At 38.4% G+C, this 26,919-nt stretch overlaps 1 protein-coding gene across 1 annotated transcript in view; it reads left to right on the top strand.

Annotated features, from left to right (window-relative positions):
• The first annotated feature begins 842 nt into the window (after positions 1–842).
• The window catches only part of LOC306886496 (protein PALS1-like), a 42,260-nt gene continuing 16,183 nt past the window's right edge, over positions 843–26,919 (top strand). The window contains exons 1-3 of the mRNA XM_079443639.1: positions 843–981; positions 21,134–21,258; positions 25,931–26,457. Of these exons, the coding sequence (XP_079299765.1) occupies positions 26,076–26,457 (382 nt within the window). The 5' untranslated portion in view covers positions 843–981; positions 21,134–21,258; positions 25,931–26,075. The remainder of the gene's footprint in view (positions 982–21,133; positions 21,259–25,930; positions 26,458–26,919) is intronic.

The following is a 26,919-nucleotide window of genomic DNA, read 5'->3' as shown; positions in this document are numbered from 1 at the left end:
ATGGTACTGAAAAGATATTCAACAACTCTGTACTATAATATCATTTTCTGTAATACTGATCTAATGCGAGAATTAAAATTCTTGATCATTATGTAAAGATGTGGTTCAGTTTCATTTTTTAAATAAACACTGAAAGCTGATTGACTTGAGTTCTCCATATCTATTTATTTCCATGCATATATGAACAATGTTTATTATTTAATAATATACAATATTCACATTTTTATTAAATCAAATATAAAAAATACTTTGTTAATATTAAGTAATAAACAAAGAAAAATAAGAAAAAATCTTTTTCTTTCTTTCTTTCTTTCTTTCTTTCTTTCTTTCTTTCTTTCTTTCTTTCTTTCTTTCTTTCTTTCTTTCTTTCTTTCTTTCCCTGCACCTGAACCAAAATTTGGGTCTTCTGGACATTCATACCTTTTATTTATTGTTTTACTTATTTATTTTTGTATTGATAAGAGATACCATAGTCTTGAAATATAAGCTGTTTCCTTTAAGCATAAAGTTTTCTCTTGTATTTAATGGGACATCCTTAAAAAATAAATAAATAAATGAAATTTGCAGTTTGTCAAATTAGTTTAATATGTGAACATACACTATTCAAAGTTGACAATATTTTTGATTATTAACGTTCTAAAATACTGAAAGTGGCTAAAACTTTAAAACTGAACAAGCCTGAAAAATCCCAAACCGAAACTGACCGCTTCTCGTCGGCTCGACATTCTGAAGGAAAACCTCACCTGATTGGACGATGGTGTTAAATCGTGGTGGATCTGTCCAATCAGAAGCGTCGTCTCATGCGGTTACCGGAGGCGCTGTTGAGCCGCTCTCCGTCAGTCAGTCCCGAGACTCTGGAGCAGCGGTGACCCATCACACAACATGACAACAATCTCATGCGCTATTCTGTGAACAAAACCGCTTGTTTGGGAGTATTTAAACACTAACTGGACTAAAGGGACGGCATATCTAACTGAAGAGGTAAGCTAAGCGACTCTTTAAAGTTGTTTGGTCGTTTAAACGTGGTGTAAGTGTTTGCAACAGGTTGCCTGGGAAAGAAAGCAGCGCTGCACTTCGGGAAGTGACCAGCTAGCAGTGTTAGCAATGCAAATATATTTAGCAAAACACTAAAGCAAACTCTCATTTCTCTGAAATAAGACTCTATAAACATTGAAGAGACGGTTTATAGGATTCATACGTTCTGTGTTTTACTATTTTGGAGTTTTTAGGGCATACCAACCAAGCTCATACAACGGCTGTCTCAAAACCCAAAGAGCTGCCTACCTAGGCATCATAGGCGTTCATTGCTCAAAAAGTGGCAGCTCACTAGGTCGTGAGACAGTTACCCTGCTGCTTTAGATTAAGTTACTATGAATGTGAAGATACAGGCTGAAAATGGCCAAACTAAAGCTCCTCAAACAACCTGTTGAAAACTGCGTGGAAGTTTCTTTGATCGATACACGGACTGCCATTGTTCATCTACCTTCATTACAGCCATTAGGACACAAATGTCGCATTGTTTCCTTCGGGATCGTTCAGAAATCTGATATCACTGGCTCTTCATATTCTCTCTGGAGTGATTAAAAGCTGACATGTAAAGGGCGTTATCGTTTTATTTTATGGCTGAAATGCCTTGGGGAAGTAGCTAGAGGGAATATTTCACCAGTCAGACAGATATCTATCGTTTAAAAGTTGATCATTTTTGCATTATTATTAAGAGAGCGTGTGTCATTCATTAAAATGGTCTTGGATTCTAGACACGCTGGCCTGTGTTTACTAGGCATGTTAAACATGTGCATGTGCTTATAAAATTGAGTGTTAAGTGTTCTGGTTTATCTTATCAACCTCCTTTTTGCATATTCAAAGGACTCTGACAGTTTGATGTGCTAGTAAAGGAGAGGAGAGTAAGGTTTTTCAAGGTTGATCTATTCTTGTTACTCAGTGACTATAGTACATATCATTTATGGTCTCCAAAATTGTTACCTAACCTTTAGACTAGGGCTGAACGATTTTGGAAAATAATGTAATTGAGATTTTGTTTTTTACTAATATTGCGATTGCGATTTAATATGCGATTATTGTTTTAAAGCTTTTTATATTCTGTATTATTCAACAAAGACAAGTAATAAATCATTGTATTGTATTGTATGCAGTGTTGGGCACGTTACTTTAAACAAGTAATTAGTTATATTACTAGTTACTACTCACAAACAGTAACTGAGTTACATCATTATAAAATAAACTAATTACCAGGGAAAGTAGCAGTTACTTTTTTTTTTTTTAATGTTCAAATATGTCAAATAACTTGGATGCCTCCAATATTAAATATGTTAAATAAATGAAATGGTCACTAAATAGAATCAATTATTATTATAAAACATTGTACACTAATCTACACTATTTTAATGTTTCTGTGGGACAATGTGAGAGAAACCTATCAAATTCAATTGATTATTGTAAATATTATCAACCCTCTATTGACACCTTGGCAATAGAATATCCATGGGCTTGTCTTTTTTTTTTAGTTTACTCACCAGACTAATATTACTTATCTGATATATATATAAAGCATGTTTGGAAAATGGCACAGTTTTTTTTAAATATCTCACTTAGCATCAGTCAGTCAAACATTATTTGATATTCTGATAATTTAGCATTAAATGATGATAGCACTTTAGTAATTAGAATAACCATGTATGAATGCATATTTGTCATGTTGGCTGAACTTAGGTCTGGTGGTGGAGCTTAAGATATTGTTTGTCATTTAGTGTTTCTATAAAAAAAAAGGGGGGGGGGACTACAAATAATACTGATAAGATAAAACTACTACGAATTCTACTACTAATAAGAACAATATAAAGCACACTAAGGATTATTGAGCTGCTGGGTTCATGAATATTAATCAGGTTGTCTGCGTTCGCTTGAACTGATTCGCTGAAATCAAAACAGGGAGGATAATAGGTGAGCACCAGCCAATGAGATTGCCGTTTGCGCATTAGTCCCGCCCACTACCGGAAAACCCGGCAGTTCTTAAAAGCTGAAGAATTCCAAAGGAACTCCGTTATTTTGACAGGAAAATACAACAAAGGATATCATTTACATGTAGGTCGTCAATTCTGCATGATATGTAAGACCGCAAACTGTGGACTTGGCAACATAACGTGCCAACTTGATGCTTCCTCTGAAGACTGCTTAGATGTGTTCGACTTGAAGCAGCGCAGCTAGACCGATCGCTGTGTGTCAGATATATATAAGAGAGCGGACGTCTCCTTATGCTTTCTCCCGCCGTACTTTGATGTCATACACCGATCGATCTTCAAGTCGAGTACCACCTCTTTACTCTTGCGTGTCATGTGACAGAGTATAATCGTAGCCTCTGTGGTTGAAAAATCGCGTTTTTTCATATCGTGATATTATCGCAAATGCAATAAATCACTCAGCCCTATTTTAGACGTTAATTAATTGTGGAGTAATTTTATTTAAATGTAAATTCTTGATCAAACACAAACTAAGCTATGGACAATATTATGCGGTTAATTGTTTTTGTTTGTCTTATGATGTTTATTTTTATACCAAGTCACCAAAAAGTCCGTTCCCAGCAGGGTCTGGCTGTGATCCCTGTCTTCATTCCATTATTCGAAACACAATTGACAATCTAATCATTTCCTCAGATCACAAGCTGCGAGTCAGCTGGCTGCTTTGTGTTGTTTAAACATAAGTCATCACTGCATGTTGGGATATAATTCGGCTTCGGAGGTGGCCGAAGGTAACCTGTATCAGCACCGTCACAGAGATGGCCTTCCCTGCTCTTTATGCGCATGTTGAAGTCAAAGCTCATTTATTCCATAAAAGGATTCAGGGCTGTTGATGAAGATTATGATGATGGTAATGGGTTATGTATGGCAGTTTTGTTTGTTTGCTGCAGGTGTGGAGTTACTGCACAAATAAATGATGCTATAACAGATGATAGAGGTTTTTGGCTCTGAATCAGATGGGCTTTCTTTCAAGGTGACGGTATCTGTTTTCAGAGTGAGAGGTGTTAATGCCAGCACGTTCTCGAATCATATTACCTCACCGCCACGTTCCTTCAGTGATTCTGGCCTGTCAGACTGATGAAATCTGATGGCCTGATGGATATATTGTTGGATATAGCATACAGGGGACTCCCTTCATCATCAGTGGATTTAAATATAAATAATGATCATTTATATCTTAATATTTATATTCATGTAATAATTAAATATAATACTTTTCGTTTATAGTAATTTTAGTGATTGTGTAAAAAGAACTATTTGTATGCACTACCAAAAAGAGTTCAAAAGAGTTGTAAATTGTTTTTTTGTGTAGTTTTGTGTTTGATTTCTTTTATGCAGCATTTAGGCTATGTAATCAAATTTTTAAAAATATTATTATAGTTTAAAAAATGATTTTCTATTTGAATATATTTTAAAATTACATGTATTATGTAATTGCAGAGGTGAATTTTGTTTTCAGTGTCAAATCATCTTTCAGAGATCTAGTAGGAAAAAATTCTAATATGCTGATTTTGTGCTTACCAAACATTCATTATAATTATAAATGTTGAAAGCATTTGTGCTGCTTAATATTTTTGTGGAAACATGGTACGTTTTTTTTTCTCTAGAATTTGTTTTTTTGTGTTGAATAGAAAGAAAACAATTAAAAGAAAGAAAATAGTTATAATCTTTTGCAACATTATAAATGATTTTACTTTTGATTTTTATGATTTCACATGATCAATTTAATGCATCCTTGCTAAGTATTAAGAAATAAATATATTAAAAAAAATACTGACTTCAAATAAATGGTTGTGTATATTTAGCCACCCCTTCTCTAGATATTGTTTTGTTGCTTTGCCTTAATTATTGAAATGCCTACCTGTATTTGTCAAGCACAAGTTCATATCCACCACTATAGTGACAAACGCCAGCATTAAATGTAATCAGCAAGTATTTTATAGTTATGTGTGGCACTAGCAAGTAGGCTGATAGTCTCAAGTGTTTCATTCTCAGATGTGTGTGATGCATTGATGTGGGAAGAGGGTTATGAAGGTGTAGACAGGACTTTTTTATCACATGGGTGGTGGTGCGGGAAGGGACTGGGACCAGTGCCAGCAATGTACAGAACCGCTGTGACCCATCTGTGTCCCCTGAGGATTTCTCAATATTCTCTGCTGTCCTGATGGACCGCCACAGCTAGGAATTAACAAGCCACAAACTCTCCTAGAGAGCCCATCCAAAATGCCAGGGGGCTATTGTTATGTCTAGACCTGGGCTTTCCCACTAGCTTTCAGGAGGACTGTGAAGGACAATAACAACATGGCCCCTGAGTGTTCAAACTTACGACCCCCTGAAAGGATAGCATGCGGCTCTTGAATCACCGACTTGAAAAATGTTTCTTATCACTGTTTGTCACTTGGCTAATACTAGTTGTGAGGAATCCTTATTAATCTCTTGATTCCATTTGGGGTCTGTCAAATCTCTCAGTCATTGCAGGCTGTTCCTGGTGCAGCAACCAGTCAAGAGTGGATGAGCCACAGATCACCAGCACTGTGTCTAATAGGCTTCCAGTGCTATAAATTGCAACACATCAGCACACTTTAAAACATGCAGATATTTTTTAATGCTGCTTTTTTTTTTTTTTTTTTTTTGCACAACCATGCTGGTTAGTTCTTCCTCAGGGGTGCTTATTGTATAATTTTGGGAACTTGGTTAAAAAAAAAAAAAAGTTGCATACATTCAGCTTTAAAGGAATAGTCCACCCAAGAATAAACCATAAAATTGTCATAATTGTCTTACCCTCATGCCATTGCAAACCTGTATGACTTTATTTCTTCTGTGGAACAAAAAAGAAAAGAAAAGAAAGTTAGTAACTAGTGATGCTCCGATCAGCATTTTTGGGGCCGATCACCGATTACCGATCACCAAAATCATGATCTGCCGATTGCCGATCACTGCCGATCACAGAATGGCAGGGGGATGGGAATCTTTTATCAGTAGAAATATGCTAGAGTCAAGAAAATCTTAAAGAACCACCAATATTTATTTGATTGTAGTTAGAAAACAAGATAACATAAGGCTACTTACTGTATGCCATCTTTTCCAAATAAGGCAGATTAACATTTTTCAAAACATTGCGTGGATTTTCTCTTTTTGGATCCCCCATGACTGAAACATGCCGCTAAATGCGTTCACCAAAGCCTCCGCAGAATGTGACCCCGTGAAATCCTGACAGTGTAGCACAATGTTGTGTCTTTTGAAGTTTGAGTCAATAAAGTGCGCTGTTAAGCTTAGCAGGGACATTGGACAGGCGTCTGCACTCCATATATCGCTTGTGAAGCTAATATGTACGCTATCATTCAGAAGCTTGTCAATGTGTGTGTGCACGGATTTGTACAACGCGGGGAGACACACATCAGTTAGATATTTCCTGCCTGGGGGGTCGTATCGTGGCTCAAGGCAGGTTAGCAAGCGACGGAACCCTTTATCCTCCACAACGGATAGAGGTTGTTCGTCGAGGCAAATGAATTCCATCTCTTACTATCCCGGCTGTATGGTTCACGTCTTTTAAATGCATCACTCACAGTCGGCTGATTGAGGGATGGGGATGTTTGCGTCGGCTGGTTTAGTCTCTCATACTCTGCATATTCAGCTGTTGTATGGCGTGTTCGAAGATGCCTAATCATGTTGGTTGTATTAAAATGCCGTTGATGTATTCCACCTCGAGGGATTTCAGCACGACATGTATTGCATATGGCTAATTTTATGTCTTTGTCTGACACTTTGAAAAACCTCCAGACGGGAGAAGGAGAAGTCATTTTGCTGCTGTCTGGCCAGCTCTGCTCTGCTGTTGTGTTCCCGCGCGCCACATGCAGAAAAGTTGCGCAAGTTATTTACGTCACGTGATCGGCTTTTTTGATCGGCGCTTTTGGGGGTTGCCGATTAAGCTATTTTTAACCAATATCGACCGATCATGATCGGCGGCCGATCAATCGGAGCATCACTATTAGTAACGATGCTGTTTTGGTTCCCCTTGACTTCCATTGTATGGACAAAAATACAGTGGAAGGCAGTGGAAAATGAAACTGTTTGGTTATCAGCATTCTTCAAAATATTGTGTTTCACAGAAGAAAGAAAGTCATGCAGGTTTTTAATGACATGGTGGTGAGTAAATGATGACAGAATTTAAATTTTTTGGGTGGACTATCCTTGTAAGACCTGTTCACACCATGATTCATTTTTGGTGCAATTTTCATTCAAATTTAAATTTAATGAACAGCTGTTAATTCATCTGTTCAGATTGACACAAACAAGTGCTACAGAACAATTGTTGTCACTTTTAGTCAAATGCCCAGAGAACCTGCTTTTAAGTAAAACTATAGCTGTTACAAGCATTTTGTAAGTATTTTGCTAAGCACTAGTGAATAGCAAAGTTTTCAGAACTGGAATCTGTTTGTTGTTTTCGACAAAGTGGTCTACGAATACATATAGTCGACCTTTAGACTTGATAGGTGGAGCCTTACAGTGTTGTTTTCACACCTGCCGGTCTCTTGGGACATTTATTTTCCAAATATATTTGCATACATATGACTTTGTGAATGGCTTCTATGGAGGTTGTAAGTCAAGGGAAAGCAAGTAAAATGGTTTACTTATTAATAGCTTTGAAGGTCATGTGTTGGTTTTATTTTCTGTTCTGCACTGCAAAGGCCAAAAGGGATTCATCTCTGCGTGCTGGTGTAGTCTATACCATGCTCTTGCCACATATTTTCCCTCTCTCTATATCTTTCCCTTTCTTTTTCAGTCTCTTTTCAGCATTGCTCTCCCTCCTGGTACTAAGTGGTACGTGCCCGATTCTTAGGAGCCTGGAATCTGGAATTTGTTTTGGTACACAAACACTGGGTGTTGGAATGTTGAGCTGGAGCTTTGGGGAAGATAACGATCCTGGTCTGTTTCTCCTCTACAGTGACAGCAATGGAAGTGTCGGCCTGTCCAGATTCCCTCTATCCTGCATGATGTCTTTCCAGGCATTGCTTTTTCTTTTTGTGTATTTTCCAGTTCTCTGATGAGAGAGATTCATATCTGGGAGGTGTCAGTGCATAGTGTCTTTTTCACTGTAAAGGTGTGGTAGACACCAGAGCTTTGATATATTGTCATATAGTTACAAAACCTATTGAAGGCTGATGATGGGAAAAGAGCTTTGTTCTCACCCTGTCACAGCATTCAGGTACTGTTTTCCATACTAGCCACTCCTCAGGACGAGCCGTTTCATGTCTGTCAGCGTAACAGGTTCATCCTGTGCAGGGCTGAGGCTGTCAGGCCAAGGAATAAAACATCCTTCCTGTGAATAATGCATTTTATTCAGTGTGTTAAGTGGAGTTCTTTGTTGTTTGTTTAAGGTAACAGGCCATAAGAGCTGTGGTATTATGAATGTCGATTAAGATTATTGAAATTATTGTTTGACTGATTTATGTACATGTTTATTTTTAGAACTACATTCTGTAATTTGTTTTGTTGTAATTGTTGTTTTTTGCATTGCAATGCACTTCTGTTAATGGGCCAATCTTTTATGAACAGTGCCCGATAATCCTAAATTATAGCCAACAGAACTAGTGAAAATAACTGCTCATGTGTAAAGTGGAATATGAATATGTTTGGACTTGATTATTTTCACAACCCTTGTTTACTTTCTCATTTCGTTTGCGTTAGCGAAACTACTCTATTACAAAAGCTTGCCAGGAATGTGACCGGTGAGAGTCCACTGTGTGTGTTGCGTAGTGTGTGTTCACAGCCGCAGTATCTGTGAGGACCGTTTCCCAGGTGGAATGAAAAACAACAGGGTTGTTGACACAGTGCCCACTATTGCTCACGTCCTATTGGCTGGCACAGTGAGGACACACCCACAGCCTCTGGGCCAGCCGTGCTGCACCTGCTCTAGCTAGAAACACCTGCATGTACCACGAACGTGCTCTTCCTAATCTACCTCACCTCCTCCCTGCCTGGTCTTCCACACTGGGAAATATTAGCCTTCCCATTGGCATTAATCATAGATCAGCCTAATTATTTATCTAATAAAGGCTAAGATTCGGATTTGAGTTGATAGAGCTGATCCTACACCAGTGTAAAGGGACGATTCTATTAGTAAGCACCCAGATGTCCCTATTTCTTGTGTAAGAAGCCAGAGGCTTAGTGTGCTGAGCCGAGCTGTAGTTGAGTTGTGGCCAGCCCGCCGCTGAATGGAACAGGAGGGTTTGAAGTAGGTTACTTAAGCTCTTGAGCAGCAGATGGTTCGAGGCTCTATTTATATGTTTTTCAATCTTGGGGCTCTCCGCTGCGTGTTGTGTCATCCAGTAGTGGGGAAGGGGAAATATCCTGAAGACGGTCCATGTTGATGTGAACATGTTTGTGCTTATATGTGTGCAAGATCTGTAAAATGACATGAACTAAAGCCTCGTTACACAGCACCAGGGTACAAGAATGACCTTATTGGTTCACCTGTTATTGCCTGGAAAAGTATTGAATTTTCATATCCTGATATTTGCGGAGTCTGTTATCATAGCTTACAGGTTTAGAGATAAACAAACTTTGTTTATTGTGGTGTGTTTTTATGATTCTTTAGGGTCTTAATGAAAAGTCTATAACATACTTTGGTTAAAATTTCATCATTCATTCATTCAAGCTGGATCACGAATGATTCGCACAAACAGACTCATTTAGGCAGATCGGGGATCGGCGCATTCACTTCAAAGCGAAAGTAATGTTAATCCTCTGCTAGGGTTGTGCAATTAATCGAAATCGAATCGCAATCGCGATTTGAGATGTTGAGATTTGCTAATTGCAAAGAGCATATGCATGACTGAGTGGCAGTCTTACTAACCAATATAGTGAGCGCACCTCCGTTCTCCCCGATCAGCACTGCTCTAGCCAACTGCTTAAACGTCCACCATTTAAAAAGGGTCAGATCGAAAGTTAGGCAAATTAAAACTAAAGAAACACGTATGTAACTTCAGCTTCGCAATGACAGACAACGAACAAAAAAGGTAATTTGTAAGAGCTGCGTCACGAGCGCATCTGGCAATATGGACGAGGCCTGACGCATGTGCGCAACCTGTGTCAACTCGCGCCTGGCTCCGTGTTTAAAATGAATGTAAATTAAGTTTAACTGTTTGCCAATTTCACTTGGATGATATGAAACATTCAGCACATTTCCCACTTGTTCTTAAAATCCTAAATACTTAAAAATGAATAAATCAGCCCGTGTAACATGTAATACTTTAATAATTGACTAAAGAAATACAGTTCTTTTATTTATAAAAAATAAACAAATCTTTCCTATGAAATTCAGTAATTCTGTAAAAGTAGTAATACCATTATAATCTTCCCTGCGGGAAAAAAAAATACACACAAAAAACAAACAAACAGTAGAACCCCTCCCAAAACACAATAGAAAATTTAATGGATTTAAGGGTTATAATGGGAATTGTACTGTTTTAATGTAAACTATAATGGTGTCTACTGGTATTTGATGCATTCTATTGGTGGGATGTAATCTAGTAGATGGCAACCAATAGAACAACAGTAATTCCTATTGGAATAATGCCCACAAAAAAAGGAATTTTGTATTGTTTTTATGGAAACTATAAGAATTTCTGTGATGGTTTCTATTGTTTTTTTGTTTTGTTTTTTCAGCAGGGTAACGATACTCATATTGTGCTGCACATTATTGACAATATTGAGCTGAAGCTTGACTTTGCAAATTTATAATCGCAAATCAAATCGCAATCACAATATCTGTCAAAAAAATCGTAATTAGATATTTTCCCCAAATCGCACAGCCCTGTCCTCTGCGTCTTCAGCAGCTCAGATGTCGGGAGTAACTGACGACTGCTATATTCATTATTACATCCAACAACAAAACGCCTCAATCGCTTAATCTGAGATACAGCTCTCAGCTCACTCAGGGCGGGTCTAAGGTAAGACGGTCTTGTCAATCAACTATCATGGGGGGGTCTGTACAGAACTGCGTTATTCTGATAGGAACCTCAGAACAGCCTGATTTGAGAAAGGGGATTTTAAAAAAACACTGGGTGGATTTTTATCATTATAGGATGTATGTCTGCACACACTTCCAAAGCACATTTATGTTCAAACAACTTGAAAAGTGAATTTTGCATCCGATGACCCCTTTAAATAAAAATATTGTAAATAAAATAATATTAAATGAATATGTGCTTGCGAAGTGTGGTTTGGAACAGGGCTGGGATAGCAATGGAAGAGTGCCTCCCATCTCCTGACACTGCACACTTACAGTATGAAGAACCTGTTACGATATGTATTCAAAAATGATATAGAATAAGACAATTCTGTCTTAATCTGTTCAATTATATTGATATATAGTTTGTTGCAGGCGCATCTGAAAATTAGTGAAGGCACAGTGAGCTGCTGTGGGGAAAGTGCAAGATCCAGATTGTCCTAAACATTAGACATGCTTTAAACTAGCTCGTAAACATATAAATTAGGGCAGCTTGCCCTATCAGGTTCTCTGACAGATATGTGTGTTGACAGATACTTACCTGCTTGTGATATTTGTTGTTAGATGTTCTGTAAATTGTATTTTTATGAGAGCAGTTATAATCACAGTTTAGATGAGTGAATGTGTTCCCCTGACCTCATCCCTGGTTTCTTTTTCTTCTTTATGTTCATTTTTAATTTAGTGATTTTAAGTTCTAATTTAAAAAGCCATTTATTTTGTGTTTTAGAATGTAATGTTTATATTTTAACAGGCTAGCCTACATAGATATTGCAATTTATACATTTTTGGAGGACAACTGAGCATTGGGTAGGATGTGGAATAACATAATGTTGCTGTTGAAAAGCCATTACATCCCAAGTAGGCTTTTTTTCCTGTTAAAAATATTTTATTTTTATTTTTTGGCTTCCTGTCTAGATTCTAATGGTAATTCTTCTGATGTAAAACTTGTTGGAGGACAAACGACAGACGTAGAACAGCTCTATCTCTGATATGATCAGACCTTATTTGCTAACGTCACTGGCGCCAGATTAAATAGCAAAAGTCAGATATGTGTTGCTATTTAAAACCATATTGTATTTTCTAAACACAAATTATGGCCAGCTTTCCAGTAACTTCATACAAATTCTGGCCAGAACCAATTTTAACTTTAAATTGGCTCTTGTTGAGTGTTAATTTTGGACACTGGAAAGCACTATACCTCAGTTATCCATCTGAGCTGCTCTCATGAAAGATAGATGGCTGTTATGTAAATGTAAGGGGCTTTTTTAGCATTGTCAGTCAGGGGATTGTTTGATTTAGCTCAGTATTGCATATTGTCTCTGGTGTGTTGTAGTGGGCAGCAGTAAGATTGTTCTTATCTGCAGCCAACAGGGTGGAAACCACCTTAACAATGACATCAGCATGACTACCTGAATAATGTAGGGAGTGTGTGGACCTCACATGGATGTTGGCTACGCTCAAGCTACATCTGTGTGTAGGTGTAAGGCTACAATCCTCTTACCTTTTTATAGGAAAGATTAATTGGATTTTGTCCTGTCGATATCAGCACAGCTGCATCCCAAGAAACAGCAGTGGCTTAGAGGTCTTAATGAAATAAATCTGTTTACCACAGACCTTTTTTTTTTCATCTTTTGTCTTAATGTAACCTTGACTTTGGTTTACACTAGTAATCAGGTATTGAGGTTGCATGCGAAAGCGTACGCATGTAGGCGCTCACAATAGAGCCCTTATGTTGGTCTGGTCTGCTGAGGAATGTCGTTCCCAGGCTATTTTAATTCCTGCCTTGTGCATTATGAGATTGTTGCTCTGTCACTGCACAATGATAACATCAGAGATGGCTGTGTGAATTATAATGCAGGAAAAGCACTTTAGTATGTATACAGTTTACGTAAATCGGCTAAAAATGTGCATGCATATATATATATATATATATATATATATATATATATATATATATATATATATATATATATATATATATATATATATATATATATATATATATATATATATATATATATATATATATATATATATATATATATATATATATACAGGTCCTTCTCAAAAAATTAGCATATTGTGATAAAGTTAATTATTTTCTGTAATGTACTGATAAACATTAGACTTTCATATATTTTAGATTCATTACAACACAACTGAAGTAGTTCAAGCCTTTTATTGTTTTAATATTGATGATTTTGGCATACAGCTCATGAAAACCCAAAATTCCTATCTCAAAAAATTAGCATATTTCATCCGACCAATAAAAGAATGGCCATTATGTTCATTTATGCACTCAATACTTGGTCGGGAATCCTTTTGCAGAAATGACTGCTTCAATGCGGCGTGGCATGGAGGCAATCAGCCTGTGGCACTGCTGAGGTGTTATGGAGGCCCAGGATGCTTCGATAGCGGCCTTAACCTGTTAGCCTGCACCAGAGCGACCTCGCACTGAACGCTCTTTGTTTGCATGTGTCATTGTTTTCTAATAGAATAAATGAAACGGGACAAAGTTAATCTTGTCAAACTCTATATCATTCTGAGGGTCTAAGCCTCAAGCATCGACGACAGATCGCTGTTTTTCGATGGAAAGCTTATAAGGAATGAGTGGCACAAATTTGCTACATTTGTGTAAGCAGTACACATCCAAACACGCAGAGTAAAAAAGCCGTACGTACCTTTATCATTGTAATAACGAGCCACAAACGCGTCCACTGCTGAAATCCCAGTTTAGTTAGAGAGGTAAGGGTCCACAGAAAAACATCCCAGCGAGCACTTTTAGTCCAGCGAAACAATAACGTTGTAATAAGGATGAATATTCCTTTGTTTACGTTTCATTTCTTCAGAGAGTTATTGTTCGCGTCCGTTATGGAATAAATTACGCTCAAAAACAGCGTCTTGGTGGTAAAAAAACAAAACGATTTTGTAGAATACGGTCTTACAAACATAATGAGACCGTCTACGGAAAAAAAAGTCTCAGAAAAGCGGAATATAGATTATTTGAATTTGGCGCTCCCTCCTGCCGGCAGTGACGCTTCTGTGACGCACGCTGTCATCTGAGCGGGGCATAACTTAGCGATCTGCTTTATCCATAAAAAACTGTTTTTTTTTTCTTCTACATTTTTTATATGTGTGTGTGTGTATTGTGTGGGGAATGTGGCCGTGTCTGCATGATTATAATCTGTATGGACGCACATCAGCGTGTTTATTAGCGACTCTATGACGGCTATCATTGTGATTCATTGATCAGCTATTATTGATTATATGGCCCATCTGTTTGATTATAATCTGAATGGAAGCACATCAGCGTGTGTTTACTGACTCTATGACCATGTCTGGCAATATCACTTCACGTCTGGCAGTGATATTTATCATTGTAATAACGAATAACGAAGAATACTTCAGTATACATACTATATACAAAGCATTTTTTTCTATTTTTTTTCCTTTTTTATTACTCAAATAATTATTTTTGTATTTTTTAGTGCTCAAATAAATCTGTCTATTATTTTATAATTGAAAAACTATGCAGGAACATGTATAATGACTAAAATAGCTTGTATAATTCTGCAATCCATTTGGTGGTTATTTTTCCTCAAACAGGGGGGTGGGGGGACTATAAATAGTTTCAGAAAAAATATTGCAGGAATCTCATTTTTCATGGTATCTTCTTCAAATTTGAAATATGAACTGATGAGACACATGGCTTTCGATCCATTACTTTTCTGGATTGCTCCAGGACTTATTTCATGTATTTGTATATGAAATAAAAAAACATTCAGTGTGGAAAAATATTTTTCAAGGCACGTCAGTGTCTATAACTTTTTATCTTTTTGAGCATTATCAACTCTGGATGATAGATAGTAAAGCCCAGAGTCTCTTCTTTCCAAAGATACCTAATTTGTTTGTGTAAGCACACTTTGTCACAAACTGTTACCATTTTAATTCAGGTAGGTTATTTTCACCTGCGAGGCCCTAAATGGGGTTGAAGGTTAAAGTGTTAAGCTCATCCAGAGTGTTGGGTCTTGCGTCTCTCAACTTTCTCTTCACAATATCCCACAGATTCTCTATGGGGTTCAGGTCAGGAGAGTTGGCAGGCCAATTGAGCACAGTAATACCATGGTCAGTAAACCATTTACCAGTGGTTTTGGCACTGTGAGCAGGTGCCAGGTCGTGCTGAAAAATGAAATCTTCATCTCCATAAAGCTTTTCAGCAGATGGAAGCATGAAGTGCTCCAAAATCTCCTGATAGCTAGCTGCATTGACCCTGCCCTTGATAAAACACAGTGGACCAACACCAGCATCACTGACTGTGGGTACTTGACACTGGACTTCAGGCATTTTGGCATTTCCCTCTCCCCAGTCTTCCTCCAGACTCTGGCACCTTGATTTCCGAATGACATGCAAAATTTGCTTTCATCTGAAAAAAGTACTTTGGACCACTGAGCAACAGTCCAGTGCTGCTTCTCTGTAGCCCAGGTCAGGCGCTTCTGCCGCTGTTTCTGGTTCAAAAGTGGCTTGACCTGGGGAATGCGGCACCTGTAGCCCATTTCCTGCACACGCCTGTACACGGTGGCTCTGGATGTTTCTACTCCAGACTCAGTCCACTGCTTCCGCGGGTCCTCCAAGGTCTGGAATCGGTCCTTCTCCACAATCTTCCTCAGGGTCCGGTCACCTCTTCTCGTTGTGCTGCGTTTTCTGCCACACTTTTTCCTTCCCACAGACTTCCCACTGAGGTGCCTTGATACAGCATTCTGGGAACAGCCTATTCGTTCAGAAATTTCTTTCTGTGTCTTACCCTCTTGCTTGAGGGTGTCAATGATGGCCTTCTGGACAGCAGTCAGGTCGGCAGTCTTACCCATGATTGCGGTTTTGAGTAATGAACCAGGCTGGGAGTTTTTAAAAGCCTCAGGAATCTTTTGCAGGTGTTTAGAGTTAATTAGTTGATTCAGATGATTAGGTTAATAGCTCGTTTAGAGAACCTTTTCATGATATGCTAATTTTTTGAGATAGGAATTTTGGGTTTTCATGAGCTGTATGCCAAAATCATCAATATTAAAACAATAAAAGGCTTGAACTACTTCAGTTGTGTTGTAATGAATCTAAAATATATGAAAGTCTAATGTTTATCAGTACATTACAGAAAATAATGAACTTTATCACAATATGCTAAATTTTTGAGAAGGCCCTGTGTGTGTGTGTGTGTATATATATATATATATATATATATATATATATATATATATATATATATATATATATATATATATATATATATATATATATATATACACACATGTACACATATACATATACACAGGTGCATCTGAAAAATTAGATTATCGTGGAAAAGTTATTTTTTTTTTATTGTAACTTATTTCAAAAAGTGAAACTTTCATATATTCTAGATTCATTACATGTAAAGTAAAACATTTCAAATTTTTTTTATTTTGATGATTAGAGTTTACAGCTCATGAAAGTCAAAAATCCAGTATCTCAAAATATTAGAATATTTCCTAAAATCAATCCAAAAAAGGATTTGCCAAACAGAAAAGTTAAAGTTCTTTAAAGTATGTTCATTAATGCACTCAATACTCAGTCGGGGCTCCTTTAGCACAAAAACTCCAGCATCAGTGAGGAATGGCATGGAAGCGATCAGCTTGTGGCACTGCTGAGGCACTTTTGAGCCTTCAGCTCGTCTGTATTGTTGGATCGACTGTTTCTCATCTTTCTCTTGAAAATATCCCACAGATTCCATATGGGGTTCAGGTCAGGCATGTTGGCTGGCCAATCAAGCACAGTAATATCATGGTCAGCAAACCACTTGGAAGTGGTTTTGGCAGTGTGGGCAGGTGCTAAAGTCCTGCTGGAAAAGGAAATCAGCATCTCCATAAAGCTTGTCAGCAGATGGTAGCATAAAGTGCTCTAAAATCTCCTGCTAGACGGCTGCATTGACTCCGGACTTGATAAAACACAATGGACCAACACCAGCAGATGTCAAGGCACCCCAAATCATCACTGACTGTGGAAACCTCACACTGGACTTCAAGCAGCTTGGATTCTGTGCCTCTCCAGTCTTCCTCCAAGACTATGTCTATGGTCACAGCAACCACAACTACCAGAGGAAGATCAACAAAACACTCCCAGAAGATTCACAAGGTTACAATATGCCCGGGATATGTTGTGGCACAACTGGCAGCTAACGTACGGCCAGAAAAGGATAATAAGAGACAATTGTGATTCTTTATAGGAGAACAAAGGACGCTAAAATATTTGTATTGAACCACATTGACTATGTCATTTGTATCTGCAGTTAAGTGTGTGTATGTGTATATACAGTGCCCTCCAAAAGTATTGGAACAGTAAGGCCAATTCCTTTATTTTTGCTGTAGACTATAAACATTTGGCATCAAAAGATGAGAGATTTAACATTTCAGCTTTTATTTAGAGGTATTTTCATCTGGATCTGATACACAACTTATATTAAGATGGCACCTTTTGTTTGAACCCACCCAATTTTCATGTTACCAAAAGTATTGGAACATGTGACTGACAGGTGTGTTTTGTGGCCCTGGTGTGTCCTATTAATTGATTATTCAAACAATAAATGGCACTGAATGTCTGCGCTCAGTTTCAGATCCGTGCAGACTGTGTTTATAGTTAGTTAGACGTGTAACCAACATGAAACCCAGAGAGGTGTCTATGGGTGAAAAACAAGCAATTGTGAAGCTGAGAGAAGATGAAAACTCAACTCAATCAAACCATTGCACAAACACTGGCCATAGCAAGTACAACCATTTGGAATCTCCTGAGGAAGAAAGAAACCACTGGTGTACTAACACACCTCAAACGGGTAGATCAAGGAAAACATCTGCAGTTGATGACAGAATCATTGTGACAGTTTTAAAGAAAGACCCTAAAACAACTGTTAGTGACATCAGCAACAACCTCCTGAGGGCAGGAGTGAAGGTATCACAATCTACTGTTCGCAGAAGACTTCATGAACAAAAGTACAGAGGCTACACCAGAAGATGCAAAGCACTCATTAGCAAGAAGAATAGGAGACAAGCCTCAAAAATTCTGGGACAAGGTTTTATGGACTGATTTTATGGACCAAAGTGATGGGAAGGCTAAAGTTTGGAGAAAGAAAGGATATGCTCATGATCCCAAACATACAAGCTCATCTGAAACACAGTGTACACAGGTGTACATTATAGTACACATTACACAAGTAATGTAATGGCTTGGGCTTTCATCACTTCTTCTGGGACAGGCTCATTAATCTTCATTAATGATGTAACACATGATGGTAGGGATGCAACGATTATAGATTTTGCTGGTACGATTATTGTCTGATGAATAATCACGGTTATTATGCATTTATTCATTTCCCAACATTAATAATGTATAAAATCACATGAACACTCTTTAGATGTTAAAGTGTTATTTATTGCTGGCTTTTGAAACAGAAATAACACAGTAACCAACAATACAGCACAAAATAATAATAAACAAACAACAAACAAAAGTCCATCTCTCCCATTAGAATTAAAAAAGGTGACCGCTGCTCTGTAAACATCCATGACAGTATTTCTCTTTTGAAAATAATGAACGAAAGAACAATAGGTAAGTAAGGTCCCATTTGTTAACATTAGTTAAAGCAGGTTAACATTAACTAAAAATGTGCAATAGCTAATTGTTGCAGTAGTTAATATTCTTTGTTAATGTTGATTAATAAAAAATACAACTATGTTAGTTAATGTTAGCTCCATTGAATTATATTAAGACAACTTTTGATTTTATAATGTATTATTAAAAGTTTAAATTAAGATAGCATTATTAATAAATGCAGTCATTGTTTTTTTTTCATGTTAACTAATGGAACTTGTGTTACTGAACAATAATAACGAATCAGTCGTTGATATATAGATAGGCCCACTGTTCTCTATTATAGATCAGTGGATGGGCCATGTTTTAGGTTAGAAAAAATGTTTGAAAATAAATAGCTCATTAAGTCTTTAAGTAAGAGTTATTTGATGCTATTGTGAAGACTAAAGCGAATATAAATATCTAAATGACTGCGAGTGTGAAACATTATTTACACAGTTTTAGGAAAGTAGCGCAGCTGATTTGTTTACTGGGTTACCGGGGTAACGGCAGCGCCCTCTAGTGGCGAATGTGCGTCATTCAGCGCGTCTTAACTTTAACGCGCTCCGCTTTTCTTCTCATCTGTGCTCATTTAAATTAAAACGTTGCCTTTTTAAAGTTCTAAAGTAATCATATGAGGCTGCATCGCAATTTGTCCATAAATAAACAGAATAAATTAATACGTTTGTTATAGGCTACTGTATAAGTTAGGCTGTTTTGTATTTTGTTTTGTATTCGCACTTGTGCTCCTAAATACATTTTCCAGTTCGCACACATCTATTTTTAGTCGCAAATGCAAGTGAAATGCTCGCACTGTGGAGCCCTGCACACTACTATCGACAGGCATTTCTTTGGTGGAAATAAAGCTTCGCTGTTTAGTCCCTCTGTCACTAATGTAATTAGTGTAGTAGCCTCCATGTCTCTGATAAGCAGCGCGTCATTTGAAGCTGGTGCACCACTAGTGTGACTTTGTTTTCATTTTGCACAAGCTGCAACAGTTGAGTTCTGTGCAACAGAAACACTCGGTTTTGTGGAACCTTTACGATTAATTAACCGTGACGTTTTAAAGCGCGGTTAATCGCTGCATCCCTACATGATGGCAGCAGCAAAATTAACTCTAAACTAAACTAAAAGTCTACAGAAATATTTACTTTTACTTTTAGTCATTTAGCAGACGCTTTTATCCAATGCGACTTACAAATAAGAAAAAGTAACTAAAACTAAAAGTTAACACTCTGTAAACACACCCATTTAAGAAAATACAGAAATTAAATAAAATTGACAACAACATTTCAATAGTAAACATATAAAGGAAAAAAATAAAATAAAAATAAAAAGCGATACTTATATCCTTTGCCGGTGTCCCAGCCCGGTGGAGTCGCACGGTAGAGTCGATGGTCTTTACACTCTTTGGTCTTCACACTAAGAAGGCTGCCGCGACCGCTGCCGCGGTATAATAACCTTTTTTTATACCTATCTAACAAATCACTGCTAGAATTCAGCTGAACCTACTTTCCTATTAATCACTAAAAATGGCCAAGCAAGTGCACACACTGACAAGATACGCGATACAGTATGAGACCAAACGCGATTTATTTTGTCTGACAATTTACAGAAAGATGCAACCAAACTGATTGGGAGATCCTTCATCATGCAGCAAGATAATGACCCAAAACATAGCACAAAACAACAAAGGATTTCATCAGGGGCAAGAAGTGGAAGGTTTTAGACTGGCCAAGTCAATCTCCACACTTAAACCCTGTAGAGTATGCATTTTACCTGCTAAAGAAGAGACTGAAGGGAGTAACCCTTGGAGTAACCCCCAAAACTGAAAGAGGCTGCGCTGAAAGCCTGGAAAAGCATCACAAAAGTTTGGTGATGTCAGTGGGTCACAGGCTTGATGCAATTATTGAAAGCAAAGGATTTGCAACTAAATATTAAGTCTTTTTCACTTTAATCTATGTTAATTCTATCTGTTCCAATACTTTTGGTAACATGAAAAATGGGTAGGTTCAAACAAAAGGTACTATCTTCTAAGTTGTGTATCAGATCCAGATGAAAATACCTGTAAATAAAAGCTGAAATGTTAATCTCTCATCTCATATTCATCTTTTGATGTCAAACCCAAATGTTTACAGTCTACAGCAAAAATAAATGAATTGGCCTCACTGTTCCAATACTTTTGGAGGGCACTGTATATATATATATATATATATATATAGAGAGAGAGAGAAAAGCTAATACTATAAATTACATGCATTATATTATCCTTGTCCTTTATTCTTGACTGTGTCAAATCAGGACAGATTAGCGTTTACTCTACAAATGCAGTGTGTGTGTGTTCACCTGCACTTGGTGTCATCCGCTTGTGATCTGATGAGGTGTAAATAAGGTCATGTTGTCACCTGCACTAACATTTTCTCTCTGTTTATTTCAGGAGGATCAAGAGGGAGAGATTTTTAGCATTCAGGGGAAGAGAGGAGGCAGGCGGGTTAGCACTGACGAGAGAGGAGATTCTGCTACAGTCTGGGGGGCTTATCCTGGGCTGACTGGCAAACTCGGGTGAGGACCCCCATATAGCTTCTCCCCTGTGTGTGTGTGTCTCTGTGTTTTCCCCCTTGTTTGGTTCTCAGGCCTTGGGACCTCCCACCCACAGACAAAGCTGTTGTCACAGCAACGCGTTAGGCAGTCGTGCGGCACAGGAATCTCAGAGCAGTCTTAAGGGAGGAGGGGAAACTGATGGAGGGCATGGCAGAAGTGAGGGGAGCAGTGCATTAGTGAGGAGTGAAGCTAGACTAAATGAGGGATAGTGTTAAAGATAAGAGAGGTTCTGTATCAGACAGAAGGCTCCGCTGAGGTCAGACGGAGAGGCAGAGCGAATCAAGAGTTTCCAGGAAACTACAGTGATTTTCATCTCATCCATCACTTGTGCTGCAACAACTTCTTTAATCAGCACAGCTTTACTTCCTGACTCCAACAATATGGGAGCTTAGATGAGGCATTTGGGCAGGCTGGACTTTGAAAGGTTATTAAATTGCCTTTAACACTCCCAAAATTAGCTTATGGCTTTTTTTTTTTTCAGGCTCATGTGAGGTGTGTGGGCTTTCAATTGATAGTTCACATAAAATACAGTATTACTGCTCTGCCATCATTTTCATGTATGTTGATCCAAAACTGTATGATTTTGTCTAGGGAGTAGACAAGGATAAATATGGATTTTATTTTATTTTATTTTATGTTTTATATTTTATTTTATTTTCACTCCAAAAAGAACAAAAATGCACTTTAGAAATAATTCAAAAAGTTGCCTCTGAAACCATGTGATGGCAATGTGTAAGGATGGCATTGTGTCACTTCAGTTCTGAGATTGTGATACCCCTATAGACCTGTACATTCATTTTGCTATATTTATGATCACAGCTTGGGCAGGTTCTCATATTTTGTGCCCATAGTAGAAGCAGTTAGAGAAGTGAAGAATGGGGAAAGTGGAATGGAGGAGGGGTAGATGGAGGGACAAGGGTTATCCATTATCCTCATTGTGTGGTCACATGTCTTTTCTTTATACTGTGGGATGGGTTTTCCTGGAAGAAGACGCCCATTTGATGTGGTATCACTGTCTAATGCATTATTCAGTGGTAGACCGTTGGCATTTCAAGTCAACAGCAAACACTTCAATCTTAAATCCTTTTTCTCATTACAAGAGCTTCCTCCAGCGTCTCCCTCAAACACACACCTCATCACCTGACTCACTGAGTGACAGAGCTGTGACTCAGGGCTTTTTGTTACTGAAAACTGTCTGAGAAGATTTAAGGAAAGGCTTGTGGGGTCAAGGGTCAGGCCTGCTCACATCTGCAAGGTTTTGTTGGGGGATGAGAAAGCGAGTTGGGTTTTCTGAAAGTGTCAGCTGTCAGAAACGGGTATGATAAAGGGGCAGATAACAGTGATCTGGCCTGTCTCTGACAGCTGACACAGCTCACAGTCACAAGGCCGCTGCAGTGGAGAAGAGCACTGTGTGGCTGTTTGTTTAGTCTAGGTCAGGGGTGGGGAACGTTGGATCCTGGAGGGCCGGTGTCCCTGCAGAGTTTAGCTCCAACCCTAATCAAACACACCTGAAATCAGCTAGTCTTCAGGATGCAGTTAGGTTTATTTGTATTTTTTTCAGGGTTTTTCAGGGTTGGAGCTAAGCTCTGCAGGAGGGTGGCCCTCCAGGATCAACGTTCCCCACCCCTGACCTAGATGGACAGCTTCACCAATTAACTAGACTGCAAAATATATTACGACAAAAGAAAAAAAAACTGTATTTTTACATTTTCTGAAAGAAATGAATGGTGCTTACTTAGGAAAAACCTGTTGCTATGATGCAAATGTGTTGTGAGTAGTAAGCAGGACATTCTTATGTGGTTTCTAAAGTGTTCTAAGTGCTTTATAGCATGATGCTATGAGGTATATTTTGGATGGTTACTGGCCCAAGTCCAAAGAATGTAACTAGGTCTGCATGATAGGGGAAATGTTTAAGATTTTTCAGAAAAATTTGTAAAAGTTGTTTTTCAAATTTTTCTTATTAGGTATTATTTTGGTGACAGGCTTTAAACGCTTCTAATTAGAAATCTGATGAAATGGGCTGTGCATGTTCAATTCCCAAATGCACGTATAAGCAACCCAGAGCAGATGCAGAGATCGAGTTTGTGTAAAGCAGCATTAACTGTGAACCCCTTGTGAGTCGTGAGACACTGACTACGTTTACATGAACATCAGTAATCTAATTACTAACATCATGATATCTATCAGCCATCGGCGATGGACCATGGCATCATCTATCGGCCCAACCCTATTAAGGTGTTTACATGACTTGCTTTTAGAATAATCCTTTCATGTTCCCGTTTTACATGTTATAGTACATACACTCACCTAAAGGATTATTAGGAACACCTGTTCAATTTTTCATTAATGCAATTATCTAATCAACCAATCACATGGCAGTTGCTTCAATGCATTTAGGGGTGTGGTCCTGGTCAAGACAATCTCCTGAACTCCAAACTGAATGTCAGAATGGGAAAGAAAGGTGATTTAAGCAATTTTGAGCGTGGCATTGTTGTTGGTGCCAGACGGGCCGGACTGAGTATTTCACAATCTGCTCAGTTACTTTTCACGCACAACCATTTCTAGGGTATACAAAGAATGGTGTGAAAAGGGAAAAACATCCAGTATGCGGCAGTCCTGTGGGCGAAAATGCCTTGTTGATGCTAGAGGTCAGAGGAGAATGGGCCGACTGATTCAAGCTGATAGAAGAGCAACTTTAACTGAAATAAACACTCGTTACAACCGAGGTATGCAGCAAAGCATTTGTGAAGCCACAACACGCACAACCTTGAGGCGGATGGGCTACAACAGCAGAAGACCCCACCGGGTACCACTCATCTCCACTACAAATAGGAAAAAGAGGCTACAATTTGCATGAGCTCACCAAAATTGGACGGTTGAAGACTGGAAAAATGTTGACTGGTCTGATGAGTCTCGATTTCTGTTGAGACATTCAGATGGTAGAGTCAGAATTTGGCGTAAACAGAATGAGAACATGGATCCATCATGCCTTGTTACCACTGTGCAGGCTGGTGGTGGTGGTGTAATGGTGTGGGGGATGTTTTCTTGGCACACTTTAGGCCCCTTAGTGCCAATTGGGCATCGTTTAAATGCCACGGCCTACCTGAGCATTGTTTCTGACCATGTCCATCCCTTTATGACCACCATGTACCCATCCTCTGATGGCTACTTCCAGCAGGATAATGCACCATGTCACAAAGCTCGAATCATTTCAAATTGGTTTCTTGAACATGACAATGAGTTCACTGTACTAAAATGGCCCCCACAGTCACCAGATCTCAACCCAATAGAGCATCTTTGGGATGTGGTGGAACGGGAGCTTCGTGCCCTGGATGTGCATCCCACAAATCTCCATCAACTGCAAGATGCTATCCTATCAATATGGGCCAACATTTCTAAAGAATGCTTTCAGCACCTTGTTGAATCAATGCCACGTAGAATTAAGGCAGTTCTGAAGGCGAAAGGGGGTCAAACACAGTATTAGTATGGTGTTCCTAATAATCCTTTAGGTGAGTGTAGATCGATTATAATAGCACACGTCATCTCCACGCCACGCCATCCCCTCCAGAATTTCACGCATAAACATACAGTTCGTCTTCGTTATGGTGCCATATACAGTTTTGGGTGTTTGATTTTTAATTTTATGAAAGCTTCAAGTGCAGTTAATTAATTGTCATTCTATACGTACAAACAGATGACAGTAGGGATGTTCATTTCGGTTATTTTTCCTAACCGACAACCGATGCTTGTTAACCAATTATTAACCATTAACCGACAAAATAATTTTAAATTAGAACTGAATTAAATTAGAAAGAATAAGTGTCTGTGACCCTAACATTTGTTTTCCGGGGATTCATTTTACATGTGCAAAAATCAGCAAACAACAGAACATGAGGATTCACATGGTCATCATAGCTATCACATCACGCACCTGCAGCGCTTCTGCGAGCGGAGAAGGACATAATAAAGCTATATATTATAACAAATAAATAGGCCTATACGAGAAATATATTTTCACTTAAATAATCATTTAAGAAAACTAAAGAAAACTGTGCAACAAGTAGCCTATGCAGAGTTTAGGTTCATTTTGTGCCGCGCAATAGGAAACCAGACGACAGAAAGTGTCATCCTATTTGTTTTTTTAAGGCTTATTTTACAAAAGCGCAAAGATTTGTTTTTATTGTGAATGTACACAAATAAAAGCAAACCTTTTACAATTCTGATTATCTTCATGACTAAAAGGAGTAGTTGCTTCCACAGTTAGAAGGGGGAAAAAAATCAAGTGATTGCACCAGCGCCGCATGCGCGCACACAGTTAAGCATTCTACCTTGACAATGCAGCCTGTTCATTATCATTATAAAAAACAATCAGTCAAACATATGGGAAAATAAACCACACTGCTCAGTTTAAATATGTAGTAAAATCTGTGCCGTAAAGCGTTATCACCATACCGCCGTGAAGTTATAGGGTTACATCATTAGATCGAGCCTATGACTAAAAATGTGTTATATGGGTGAGATTTTAAATAAAAATGTAATGTGGATAAATTTCATATGAATGAAAGTATTTTTTTTTTTCATATATAAAAACTTTCCTGGAAAACTCCTCTAACCGCTGCTCTCTCTTTTCCAGGTGTGGCTCTCTGTCTGGAGCTGCTACTGACCTCAGCCCTGCTGTCATGGCCTCAGCCCTCACACCATGCAGAAAGCACCCCTCCTAACCCTCATACCTCACACACACTCAAACCACACATCACCACACACACACACGCACAGCCATGATGACCACCTCCATGAATGGATATGTGACCGAGTCGGACGGTGGGGGAGGGAGCGTCGGAGGAACTGACTTTCTGGAGGAGGTGATGCAGAGGCACAGGGAGATGGCGGTGGACTGCCCCAGTGAACTGGGTGCCCGCACCCTGCCCGTCAGACGCAGCGCTCAGCTGGAAAGGATCCGTCAGCAGCAGGAGGACCGCAGGAGACGGGAAGAAGAAGGCCGCAACCGACAGGAACTCGACCTCAACTCGTCCATGCGACTCAAGAAACTCTCACAGAATCCCAAAGTGGGCATCGATAACCCCACCTTTGAGCAAATGGAAGGTCCAGGAGGCTCCATAGGTGGTCTACAAATTCTCACTGCACCACCAACTCTACTAGGTGGGTGTCATAAACTGCTAATGGACATTGTTTCCAAAGAATGCTGCAATAAACCCGCCCCTGACGTGTGCAGAGTAAGCAGCAGTATTGTGGGTGTTTAGTGTGTTAAGCCTACGTATTGGGTCATAGGTCTCATAGGGCATGTATGAGTTTGAATCTGGCTTGCAACGTTTTCATTCCCACTTTCTTCTCCACATTGTTTCTGTCCTCAATCCAATAGTGGTAGACTGATAAATCAGATACAATCAGTGTTGTTAACTAAAACTATTACAAATCAAATAGATAAAATATGTTTGTCAGAAATCTTAAAAATAACATGAAAATTGGAAACTTTTAGTTTAGTTAAGTTGTAGTACTAAAAGTAGAATTGAAATAAAACTGAATTAAAGGTAGAAACATTAAAAACTAATAAAAATGAGAGAAAAAAATGACCAAAACTTGCATTAAAATTAAAATATAAAA

The sequence above is a fragment of the Barbus barbus genome (assembly GCF_936440315.1).
Source record: "Barbus barbus genome assembly, chromosome: 20".
In the NCBI taxonomy this organism is placed as follows: Eukaryota; Metazoa; Chordata; class Actinopteri; order Cypriniformes; family Cyprinidae; genus Barbus; species Barbus barbus.
Note: the sequence above shows the minus strand (reverse complement) of the source record. Positions and strands in the feature narration are given on the sequence as shown.